This window comes from Lingula anatina, chromosome 1 (assembly GCF_051362555.1).
Source record: "Lingula anatina isolate TDL-2025a chromosome 1, LinAna3.0, whole genome shotgun sequence".
NCBI lineage: Eukaryota > Metazoa > Brachiopoda > Lingulata > Lingulida > Lingulidae > Lingula > Lingula anatina.
In genome coordinates this window covers 60660908-60672897 of record NC_141767.1, presented here as the reverse complement: position 1 = coordinate 60672897, position 11990 = coordinate 60660908, and the positions used below count along the sequence as shown (strand labels likewise).

Sequence of the window (11990 nt, the reverse complement as noted above, 5' to 3'; positions counted from 1 at the left end):
GATGCAGCAAGTTATTAGCAAACAAATTGACTGAAAATAAGCGCAATTGTGCACCTTCAAGCTTTGTGACACATTTTCAAATCAAATGCCTGGAATTTTTTTCTAGTCTGTTCTCTGCTCAAAATGCCGAAAGACAAAAATATGATCTTATCATGCCATCAGAAAATCAGCTTCAACTTCGCACTTGCGGCTCCACTCCCATGTACATCCAGCTAAAAATGACCAGGCAGCTTCATGTCTTAGGCTTCGTTCACATGCAATGTCTATTTTCTATTTTCTATTTTCTATTTTCGGTATGTCTTATGATCACGGTCTGTGCACTGAATATCCCGCGGCGTAATTACTGGCAGCGCGAGCCAGTTACTATAAGTTACTATAAGTAACTGGCTCGCGCTGCCAGTAATTACGCCGCGGGATATTCAGTGCACAGACCGTGATCATAAGACATACCGAAAATAGAAAATAGAAAATAGACATTGCATGTGAACGAAGCCTTACACCACTCGACGTCATATGACACACACTTCTGGCACAATCCTTTCACCTCAGGTTCCCTTTATTTTTAATGAATTCATTCCAACATTCACTGACACAGTTGACCATTTTTTTCTTTAGAGATTATTATTATTATTATTATTATTATTATTAAGAGGTTAATACACAGGGTAGCCATCTATGGAGGTCACAAGGTCTGATGGCAAGCACATAGTCTAGAATAATTGTAATTACTGTCATTTTGGTGCTAAAATAGAACTTATTGTATTACTGTGAAATGTTTACAATGTATTTATTGTTGAGTATGGATCTCATACAAAGAGTTTTTCTCTCTTTAAATTGACAAAAATGTAATAACCTATCATGGATATAAAAAAGGGAGATTAAAATATTGTCATCAATGTAATGACATTTTTTACCGTGCGTTAATGTTTAATACCTTCCCACTGTTACTGGCTTACACTGTTACTGGCTTACAGTGTCATTTTTTTTTGCTTTTCAGTTTCAGTTGACCTGTCTACAAAGTGTCAAGCCATTCAAAAGTAATACAAACTGAAGAGGATGGGGTCCAAACTATTTTAGAAACATCAATTTTGAACACTTGCATCATTTATTTTTTACAGCTTTCGGATGATGTATGTGTTACATGTATATACTACAAGAGGCTGAACAACTACAAAAGGAAAGATTCATTAGATTTTAAATCTTGTTTGCATCAACATTGTAAAAAATTCATTTAAATGGAATAAATATTGGTTTAAATTCCTTAAATTGTCATTTTTTATTTGGGTAAAAATATTTTAAGTTGGCTAAACATTTTTTGATTTTGCTAAGATTTTTCAGAAGTTTGGCTAAGCACAAAAAATCCTAGCGCTACCCCAGAAATGCATTTTCTGGTTAGACCTTATGAACTATTGTGTTTGAATGTGATGCACCCAGTGTCACATCTAACACAATAACCACAAATTTTTTTATACATTTTCACAGTGCTGGTTGTGTTCCACAAATTATCTCAAAGGCCACTAGCTTTCTTTTTTTTTTAGATGCTTAAACTCCCTTGAGCAAATTTTAGCTGCCCATATGAATGTTTTTACCTTCAGCATTGACAGCTGATTTATGTGTGAAAAGACCTATTGGGAAGTACAGGAGTCAACATCGGTTGTAACAGATTGATAACAATGCTAGTGCCACAATAACTGGAACTCCAAGTAACATTAGTTATGGGCAGCTGGTTATGGGGCAAGCTGACTGTGCTCATTATTAGTTTAATCGATGCAAATGTAAAAGGACCTTGGGGAAAGATCAAGTATCATACTTGATGTAAAAATCTCATGCAAGACATACTTGTTAAAATAGGATTATTACTTTAATTTGTATAATAAAATCCTTCAAGAAGAAATTAATACAAATTATAAAACCATAAAAATGTGAAAATATCTATTACCAATTCCTCGCACTAGATAATTATTTTCCATTTTATGTCCAATATGCCGATTCCTTTAAATCAACTCCATAAGCTCTGTTGCTGGTAATCCTGCTCTAAACATCACTCCTCTAAATAGAAACTTTTTGCAAGTTTTCAGTGTTTTCATACAGCTGAATTTCCCTCACATGACACGTTGCCTGAGTTTAAGTAAATAAACACAGCTGTTTACTTTTGGAAAAACATGATACACAGCAAAGTCTTTGCCTGGCACTTGCAGTATAAAAAGTCATTGTCCACTGTTCAAGTACCTGTTTCAAAACAATTACAGGCCCAAAGCTATAATGGAAGTGGTAATCCCTTTACTTCATTGAACAATTCCTGATACAGGTCATTATAATCTTCGTGAGGTTTCACCATTACCATACATGTCGGTCGCCTGGATCCACATGCTGCACCAAGATCCTACCAAAAAGAAATAGCAAAATCAAATAACTTAAGAAAACTGTGTTAGATGATTTTTGTTGTAATAAATAAGTACAACATCACTGTATTTCTAAAAAAAAAAAAAAAAAAAAAAAAAAAAAAAAAAAAAAAAAAAATGGTCAGCAGATGATAGATACTGAAAATGGCCTTTATTTTTGTTTTACATGCATATATATGGAAGTCAATTTTTTTTTAGAAAGAATCAGAATTAATTTGCAGTATGCTGTAATGTTAGTGCAAGGTCAATTTCTACATAAGATACTTACCTCTTTAGACGGTGTATAGCAGTATGGTATGTTGGATTCTTCACAAACTAAAGGCATGTGACATATCACATCTACTGGACTTGTGTCACCAGCAAATACAATTACCCTAAAAAAAATTAATACCTTAACTACCATGTAAACAAAACTATTTGCTACTAATATGGATGGACTGAACAAATTAAAGATAGTACCTGCCTTAGTTCCTCCATAATTTCTCTTTGAAATCTTTATTTTACAATGACATAGAATGTTTGAAGAAAGTGTTTCATTTTATTAAAGAGGCACATGAAATGAGGAAATAGTTTATCTTAAATATTCACCATCATCATAAGATGTATACAGTATTCACCAACATCCTGATTTTAGCAATCTTTTTTTGTTCATTTAATCTGTTCAATTTTACATTCGTCCGATTTTGGAAATAGACTCCTTGTCTAGAAATTTTTTCGGCTCAACTGAAAAGATTTGATAATGATATGCTTCTATTCTAAAATATCTTCACTTACCCCTTTTCACCTTTTCGTACAAACTTCTGAACCTCTTTTACACCCTTACGTAGCTGTTTTTGCTTCTGTGCTAAAATATTGTAAAAAGAAACATTGCAGTACCCAATATGTAAAATAAAATAAAAAGAAAGACATTATTAGAACACGTTTAACATGTGCCTGACAGGTTGTTTTGGTTAACATGTGCTTAACAACTGGTGTTTTGGTTAGAGAAATTATTTTCAATTTTCAAATGAAATGTTCTGGTGTCACTGAGCATTTTAATGAAAAAGCTTTCCATGAGGCAAAATAAGAGAATAAAAACATCTAAGTTAATAGACAATGTAAATTGTAATGCTGTCATGTGTAACCAAGCCGTATTCACGGGTCGTTATTACCTTTTTTAATGATTTTATATAGTTTTTTAGCCATTTTTCTCGAGGCTAGTGGTTTTGCTATTGGACTGACATTTTGTGCCAGATCTTCGTAATTTTTTTCTTTGTCTATATCTTCGCCTTCTGATTTTCGCTTCTCCTTCTTGTCTTTGCCCATGCTGCGCTGCGACCATGTGTGAAGTTGAATTACCCATCATGCACTATGCTCACATTTATTTATCGCAGTATTTTGACTAAACAGATGACATAGGATATTTGTATGGACAAAATTTTCTTTTAGACATATTTCTGGTTAAATGGGCTATGCTTTTTTATTTACATAAAAATGTGATTATTTTAACGTTTTACGTCGCCTCAACGTTAGTTGTATTCTACTGAAAAAACAAAGATGGCTGACATCACACAAGTACCCATGCCGCCATTAAATGGAGATAATACAGAAGTAAGATATGTAATGCTAAATATTTTAGTATTGTTTCTAAGCAGTTAATGTTTTTTATGTACCGTAGTGTTTTATGTACCGTGTGAATTAAACTGATCGGTTTCCTTTTCCAAGTTCCTGCTCTGTACCTTTCTGCTAGCTGTTGCGGTGTGAAGTTTTTGTAAGCGTTTGTTTACGAAAGAGCTGTGAAATAAGTAAGATTCATCTGTTTGTCTACTAGTTATGTTGCCACTAAATTATTCTTCCGTTGAAGACTGCCATTGATGACATTTTGAATGCAAGGAATCTGTCAGGGATAGTTTCTCGTCCTAAAAAACATTTAACATAGAATTCTGTTAAAAAAATACCGGGCGAAGCAACTTCCATAAGATAAACGATTTTGTGTAGAAGTTTGTTTACTCGGCAAAAACCTTACATCGTGATTAGTACATTCAGAAGTGCAAAAGCATATATACTTACATATCAGAAATTTAGAAAAGAGGATTGCTTGTCAGGAGGAATATTATATATTAGTGGTGAGCTGTGATAAAAAATAAATTCTTTTTATTCTGTATTTCAAAGTGATTTATGATGCGCATGTGTGTGTTACTTGCAAATGGTTAGAAGTTTTACAGAGTGCCTGCAGCCATAAAAAAGTGTTCAAAATTATCCCTGTGAATTGAATTCAGTTTTTTTGGTATCTGAAATTGCCACTATCCTTGAATTCAATTGTTTTTGCCCTTTAAAAGTACTTGAATTGATCTTGCAGGTTTTTAACCTGAATGTAGATAAAAATTCACTGAAGGGGAGAATGCCCTTCTTGGAAACCTATTAATTTTATTCTTTATGCTGTGTCATACTTCATAAACCATTTTAAAGAATCTGATAATTTTAAAGAACCTTAGCAAAAATATAATGTTAAATTCAGTAAGCATTAAATTATTTTTTTTTCCATTTCAGAATGAGGCTGCTGCTGGTGACTCTGGGGAACCACCAACAAAAATACCAAAAATGCCAGAGAACAGCATATTATCTGAGAGCAGCATGCAACAAGAAATTGCCATGGCTTTGGAGAGCAATATGTTGACTGAACAGAGTTTTGGTAGGTGTTTCAGTGTGTTGAGAGTGAAACATACTGTCACCTTTTCAGTTCTGGAAATTAACAAAAGTGAACGCTATCTGTGTGAAAATAGTTCATTAAGTTCAGTTTCCTTCATGAGGACAGAACAGGATGTTTAAAATTGTACTGGTAGCTCTGACATGAAAATGCCTGCATGGTTGTATTAATGACCGTGTTCTGTGACTTTAAGGTACAAGTTGTACACCATATTAGATAACGTCTTTTCCCTCTTTCGTTTGTATTTGTCTTTGCAGCAAGAAAAGAAGATTGGTTCTCCATGTGAGATTTTTAGTTCCAAGACTGGAACTCACATAATGATTACCACTGAAGAGTATGGGGACATCATTAATGAAAAATTCATTTAGAATTTGTAATAAAAATCTAAATAAAAACATCGTTGTTTATATACCTTTTTAGGAAAATATTACATTAGTGAATAATGTATGCTTGTGATGAATGTTGAAGGGTGAGAGTTTCAGACATGCCATTGCTAATGCCTAGATGTTTTCTCTGCTTGTATCTTTCAGACAGAGCTCAGCTTATCAGTGAGAGTCATGCTTAAATTGTAATTATTCCTGGCAGAGGCGCTGAACTGGATAGTTTCTGGCAATCTGCGTTTCCAAATTGATTGAAACACTTTTGTCAGTTTAGTCAAATATATTGCTAGGCTTTTATTGATGAAAAATATGTTTATAGAATGCAAAGGTACCACAAACATGGAAACAATTTGACAATGTTATTGTGTCTGATCTGAAATTATTAAAAATATGTTAACCCCATCATATTTTGTGATGAGAAAAAAATTCCAAAAGTGTTCTTCCAAAACAGTCATTATCATGGTTGGTCTGTTCTCTGCTTATATTTTTCAGTGCCGGTCTCTTCAGTCATATGGTATGGATAGTATGTAAACAACATGGCAGAGTTGTGAGCACTTTTAAGGAAGCAGTTTTGATGCATATTCCATATTCTTTTGACTTTTGTATCGTTACTCACATTATTAGAAATAATATGATACTGATGATTTTTTTTATAATAAGTGCATTTTGTGGGTTATAAATTTTCAATTATAAACTAATTATTTAACACAGCTGTGGGAAATGTGTGTATTGTTTTATGTTTTGCAGGTTTTGGAGACACGAGATCCAACAGTGATAAGATTGTTAAACTGTTAGTATATTGAAGTAGTGGCTGGCATGGTTGTGTGTGTGGTGTGAGAAAAATAGATTTTAAGGAAGATAAAGTTACTGAGATGCAAATTTTGGGGGTTTTGGTTCATTGTGGCATTTTCTTCTAGTCTTGCTTTTGTCCACATAAGAATTTTTATCATATCTGACTCCCTGTTACTTAATAAGGCACAGTCTAAGGTCTTCTATAGTCTTATGCTTCTTCATTGTTGATTTCCTTGATACTCGGGTTGCTGCAAAATAAGTCCTTTTTTCCTCATTTTCATGTATTTCAGATGTGATTACGGTGTCTACAAGAAAGAAAAAAAATGAAGTGGCACTATGAAAATTTATTTTGCAGCAGTATAAAGATATTTCAAAGAACTGAAAAGCTTTGTAGCAAATATAAAATTAATGGCATTCACATCAATTCAGAAAATAAGTTGGAATGCAAGATTTTTTTAAATGATTATTTATCTACCGACAGATATGTTTGCTGAAAAACCCTCTAATTGTAGATTCATCAATTATGGTGTGATGGACGGTAATGTTCAAGTAGGTTTCTAGCATCAGTAATGCTAGTAATGATAGTTTCACTAGCTTAATGATATGTTTGTTCTCTTCTTCTCTGTATTTTTGTACATATAGTCTGAAGCTCGCTGAAATGACTTGGGTGAAAACGTTTTTCACAATGTAGCCACCAAACTTAGCTCTGTGCAAAAAGGGCCAGTGAGAGAAGGCAGACATCAAACCACACCAATGAAGGGGTAAAGATTCCATCTAAGCTGCACTGTTGTGACTGATTACTGTATAGGCATTTAGCCTGCAGAAATAGTATTGAGTTTATTCTCCCCACTTTGATGCATTGGCTTATCTCTGTTTTCTGAGGGTGCACAGTTTCATACTAATGAAGGGAAAATAGCATGTTAACTGATCATGGGCATTATTTGACAGAATAACATGATCATTGTAAAGATGTGACATTTTGGGAAATTTAGCTGCGGAAATGACAGTATTTGGTACAGGGAGGTAGGATAGAACTGTAAGAAAAAGAGATGTGAACCAAAATATGTATGTGATTAATCTTTGGGGCTTCCCTTTACCTGAAACTGTGCACTGCCTGTTCCTCCCCATGTTTTAATGCTACATTTACCATTGTAGGTGGAATGGTAGCGCAGGCAGAGCAAACAGGTGCCATTCTGCCTGGACCTGGAGCTAAAAAAGACCAGCGCCCACCTTTTAAGCTGCCAAAGCTGACATCTTCACAACAAGATGCTATAAGTAAAGCCAAGAAGTTTGCCATGGAACAGAGTGTGAAGAGCATACTCGTGAAACAGACAATAGCTCATCAGCAACAGGTATGACAACATTTTTTCTATTTTGATGGAAGGGTGTTTGGATTAAGCTGTTATTGCTTTTTGTTAATGCACATTAGCTGTGAATATTTGATTTTGTTTTAACATTTAAAGTGAAAAAGAAACTGGATTGATAGAATTTTTTGATAAATCTAGTATTTTCTTTACAGTGTATTTATTGACTACAGTTAACAGTTATGTAATGGCTGATGCCCATATCTTTTTGCAGCAAATGCTCAATTTTCAAAACACAGTCCAAAGGCAACAGGCATTGGCTTTAATGTGCAGGTATGTACAATACATTTGCATTTGAAATTGGTATCCCCAGAGTGTAATAATTAAGATAAACTATCAGATTGTGAAGTGGTTCTAGTTTATTGCTACTGATCATGATATTGAATGGTAAAAGTTGCACAAAGCAAGCTTTTCCAATATTTTTATTGTTAATTTTTTCTGTTTGAGTGTGTAATTTCAGTGTCTTTTTGTTTCAGGATTTACGTAGGTAGTATTAATTTTGAAATCAAAGAAGACACAATCAAACAGGCTTTCTTACCATTTGGACCTATCAAGAGTGTCAATCTCTCTTGGGACCCTGTCACCAACAAACACAAAGGCTTTGCATTTATAGAGTATGAATTACCAGAGGCAGCCCAGCTGGCTTTAGAACAGATGAATGGAGTCATGATAGGTGGAAGAAACATAAAAGTTAGTATTCTCCTTGATGCAATGATAACCAGTGTCTGTTGGTTCTTTGCACATTTGTTTTGTGGACACGTGTTGAAAAGTAGAAAAAGTGTTTATAGTATAAAACTTATTGTGTGTTGCATTTTATAGAGTGAGAGATTGAAACAGAGAATCATTTTAAATAAATAAGATCTTTTGGACTGTAAAAGAGTTGCTGTAACCACTTAATTTGATTCTCATTTCATTATTACCATGATTGTCTTCTAGGTTGGTAGGCCTAGTAATATGCCTCAAGCACAGCCCATCATAGAACAGCTAGCAGAAGAAGCCAAGAAATACAATAGGATTTATTATTCTTCAGTACATCAAGATCTGACAGACAATGATATAAAAAGGTGAGCAGTCTTGTAAAACACAAAACCCCAGTTAAGAAGCAGCTGTTAAGAAAGACAGTAAATTAACAAATCATCAATATGTGCAAATAAATTAAAATTGTCTTTCCTGATTGTATCCACACTTGAATGTTTGGGTGCTTTTCAATTTTGCATCAGTGTCATAAATTAAGAATGTTGTTTTACTAATTTCTAATTTTTCTTGCAGTGTATTTGAAGCATTTGGCCCTGTGAATGCATGCAAATTGGCTCCAGATCCCACAAAGCCAGGAAAACATCGGTAATGTACAGTACACTAATATTATTTGATGTTAGGATATAATTAATTATTGTAATGTTTTGGTGTTTGTGTTTTGGTTAAAATATTTGAAGCTCTTTACACATATTGGAGTTAAATATCACTAAGTACACTTGTTCTCATTACAAGTATCTTAACATTGATGTTTTACTTTTATAGGGGCTTTGGTTTCATAGAATATGGTACAAACCAGGGTGCCACTGATGCTGTGGCTTCCATGAATCTGTTTGATCTCGGAGGGCAGTTCCTTAGAGTAGGAAGGGTGAGTGCAAATATTGATGTGTTTGTGGTGACATGTAACTTATGAGAGACTAAATGTGTGTTACATTTTCTTAAATGTTCATTATTACAAAATGAACAGATTACAACAATGCCATAACTATGATTAAACTTCTTGTATATAGTCTAATTTATTTAAACCGTAGCCTTTTCAATTAAAAAATACTTAATATGTCTCATGTTTCCAGGCCATCACCCCACCGAATATTACTGTTGCCCCACTTGGTCCAGGTCAGATGCCCACAGCTGCTGCTGTTGCTGCTGCTGCTGTCACAGCTAAAATCACTGCAATGGATGCTGTGGCAGGCTTTGATCCTGGCTCTCCAAGCGCATCTGGAGCAGTGGTGAGTGTAGTTTCCACAAGTAGTGTTATGAGGTTAGGGACAATTGGAGCAAAATTGGCCTGTTGAAGTTCGGTTTTAGCAGTAATTTAGTATATTGGTAGAAATGGTTTTAACTTTGTAAAATTTTAAATATTTTCATAAATTGTCTGATGTTATTGTGAGTTTCCAAATTTCAAAATTGTGCTCTTTAAGTATGCACTGTAGAAATTTTGTCAATGTCCATTCTGTTATTTCAGCCTCCTGTTGGTGTAAGCATCCCTCAAATGGATATGATGCAATCTCAAGCAATTCCCCCAATAGGTGTGGCAATGCCTGCTGTGTCAGCCCCAGGGATAATCACCCCAATTCCAGTTACCACTGTGGGTGCTGTACCCACCTTGCCTGTTGTCTCCTCTATCCCTGGGGTTGCTACCTCCAGTATTGCCTCAAGACAACCACCTACAACAGCAGCAGGAATAACTGTGCCTCCCATTGGAATGGTGACACCTATGATGCTTCCAGGTCTGTCTGCTCCTGCTACCATTATGCCAGGTATGCTATCAAAGCTTTGCCCTTTTTTTTTTTAATTAGATTTTTGTCAATAAATTTTTCAAATTGACATTTTTGTATGAAACATGTATACACTCACAACACATGGTACTAGTATTTTGTTCATTAAGATGGGTAGATCAGAAAACTGAATAAGCATCTTTTTGAATGTGTGTTTGTAATAATTAATCTTTTGAAAAATAATTTGAAAATTGGAATTTAAATTTTATTGAAATATGAATTGTCCTATCTAGGTGTTGTGAGCAGCATGCATGGTAATCAGCCTGTAGCCACAGTGGCCCCACAGCCCCAGGCACAGCCAGTGCGGAATACAGAACTCACAGAGGCACAGAAGAAATTGGTGGAAGAAGACCCTGCCCAGACCTTAGATCAGCAGGAAAACCTGAAGATTAGTGGAAGTAATGCCAGACACATGGTGATGCAGAAACTTCTACGGAAAGCTGCAGAGGTAATAAATGCTCTGCGCGACAGTTTTGATTTAAGAAGTAAATTTTCACCTTCCATAGGCATGAAGGAAGGTGTGGGTGGTAAAATTGACGATTCTTAAATGTGACACTACGTATGTCATTAAGTACTATTAAATTCATTAGTTGATACTGGTCATTTTAAGTTTTAATATAACCATTTCATATATCACTTAGTTCAAGGGAGTTTTTTTTTTCATATTTTTATGCTTAATCCCTCCTTTCAGAGCAGCGTAATGGTGCTGAGGAATATGGTGGATGCAGATGATCTAGACGAGGAGCTAGAAACTGAAGTGACAGAGGAGTGTGGGAAATATGGCAATGTGAAGAGAGTTATCATCTACCAAGAGAAACAAGGAGAGGAGGAAGATGCAGATATCATTGTGAAAATATTTGTGGAGTTTGAACAATTAAAAGGTAAGAGGCTTTCTGGCATCATCTGTGTAATGTGTTGGTCTTTCTATTAGATAAAAGTGAGATTCATAGTTATAAAAAAATCGAACTTTAAATTTTTTATGACATTTTGGTTACAAAAATGAAACTTAACTAATATTGTAACAACATTATTGCATTAAAACATAAGCATGGAAATAGTAAAAATGGACATATAATTAATTTAGTCTCGTTTTAACATAGCCTATATTACTTTCCAGAGGCACAGGCAGGATGTCAAGCTTTGAATGGGAGATATTTTGGAGGACATATTGTGAGAGCAGAGATATACGATCAGGACTTGTTCAATGCTAACGACTTATCAGGGTAAAGATATTAGTGGACATGGAACATAATATCATTACCTTTTTATCACATGTACAGTCAAAGTCTGAGTTTGATTTTCATCCTTTAGACCGGCAAATGTTCAGCATGTGTCTTCTCTTTGGATTCAAGCCACTATCAGTGTATCAGGGACGGGACTGGAGATATATACATGAATGTTTCATTCATGCACCTGGAAATTTTGGCTCCCATGTCTAAATTGCTATTTATGTGCACATTTATGCAGGCATGGAGAACCTTTTGTTACTGATGCAGTCTACTGGCTGGATTCTTAGACACTGATCTATGTGAGAAGGATGGCCTTTTTCAAGAGTAGTAATCTCCATTTATATCCAGTTTACATTCCCAAAAATCCAGGGCTTTAGGATACAGCTTAATTGCAAAGATCTGTATAAGAAAATGATATTCCACATGTAATGCTAAATTATTTTAATAGTCATCACTGGATATAAATTTTATATTAATTTGTGAGTATGTCTGACAGATTGAAATGTATCCACCTTGAGATCGTTGACTGATGACCAAATGTTTTAAAATATCTGCGAGTTGTAGGGATGTCCTGCATATAAATAAAGTTGTAATTCTAATTTTTAA

At 34.6% G+C, this 11990-nt stretch overlaps 2 protein-coding genes across 3 annotated transcripts; one reads left to right on the top strand and one right to left on the bottom strand.

Annotated features, from left to right (window-relative positions):
• Window positions 1-1839: 1839 nt before the first annotated feature.
• LOC106171329 (H/ACA ribonucleoprotein complex subunit 2-like protein) lies at window positions 1840-3750 on the bottom strand. The gene is made up of 4 exons (XM_013551633.2): window positions 3554-3750; window positions 3177-3246; window positions 2671-2776; window positions 1840-2383 (listed from the first exon to the last, which is right to left on the bottom strand). The coding sequence occupies exons 1-4, from the start codon at window positions 3705-3707 to the stop codon at window positions 2258-2260; spliced, it is 456 nt and encodes a 151-aa protein (XP_013407087.1). The 5' UTR covers window positions 3708-3750; the 3' UTR covers window positions 1840-2257.
• Window positions 3751-3819: 69 nt separating this feature from the next.
• Window positions 3820-11867, top strand: LOC106171306 (poly(U)-binding-splicing factor PUF60). 2 transcript variants are annotated; one of them, XM_013551597.2, is made up of 13 exons: window positions 3820-3992; window positions 4932-5073; window positions 7416-7612; window positions 7839-7897; window positions 8101-8314; window positions 8561-8688; window positions 8894-8965; window positions 9143-9245; window positions 9451-9606; window positions 9843-10137; window positions 10389-10603; window positions 10847-11036; window positions 11273-11867. In XM_013551597.2, exons 1-13 carry the CDS (start codon window positions 3939-3941, stop codon window positions 11380-11382), a joined length of 1935 nt encoding a protein of 644 aa, XP_013407051.1. In that variant the 5' UTR covers window positions 3820-3938; the 3' UTR covers window positions 11383-11867. The 2 variants fall into 2 exon arrangements, with proteins under 2 accessions (XP_013407051.1, XP_013407059.1); XM_013551605.2 differs by having other exon boundaries at window positions 3977-3992; window positions 4932-7021.
• Window positions 11868-11990: the final 123 nt, after the last annotated feature.

What these genes read in the sequence shown, in the direction of transcription:
- LOC106171329 (XM_013551633.2), bottom strand. Translation starts at nt 3,707, where the DNA reads ATGGGCAAAGACAAGAAGGAGAAGCGAAAATCAGAAGGCGAAGATATA. An exon ending in GTACGAAAAGGTGAAAAGGG is followed by an intron (nt 2,777 to 3,176) that starts GTAAGTGAAGAT and finishes AATTTTTTTTAG; the next exon opens with GGTAATTGTATTTGCTGGTG. An exon ending in GCTATACACCGTCTAAAGAG is followed by an intron (nt 2,384 to 2,670) that starts GTAAGTATCTTA and finishes TCTTTTTGGTAG; the next exon opens with GATCTTGGTGCAGCATGTGG.
- LOC106171306 (XM_013551597.2), top strand. Translation starts at nt 3,939, where the DNA reads ATGGCTGACATCACACAAGTACCCATGCCGCCATTAAATGGAGATAAT. An exon ending in CAATAGCTCATCAGCAACAG is followed by an intron (nt 7,613 to 7,838) that starts GTATGACAACAT and finishes ATCTTTTTGCAG; the next exon opens with CAAATGCTCAATTTTCAAAA. An exon ending in ACAGACAATGATATAAAAAG is followed by an intron (nt 8,689 to 8,893) that starts GTGAGCAGTCTT and finishes TTTTTCTTGCAG; the next exon opens with TGTATTTGAAGCATTTGGCC.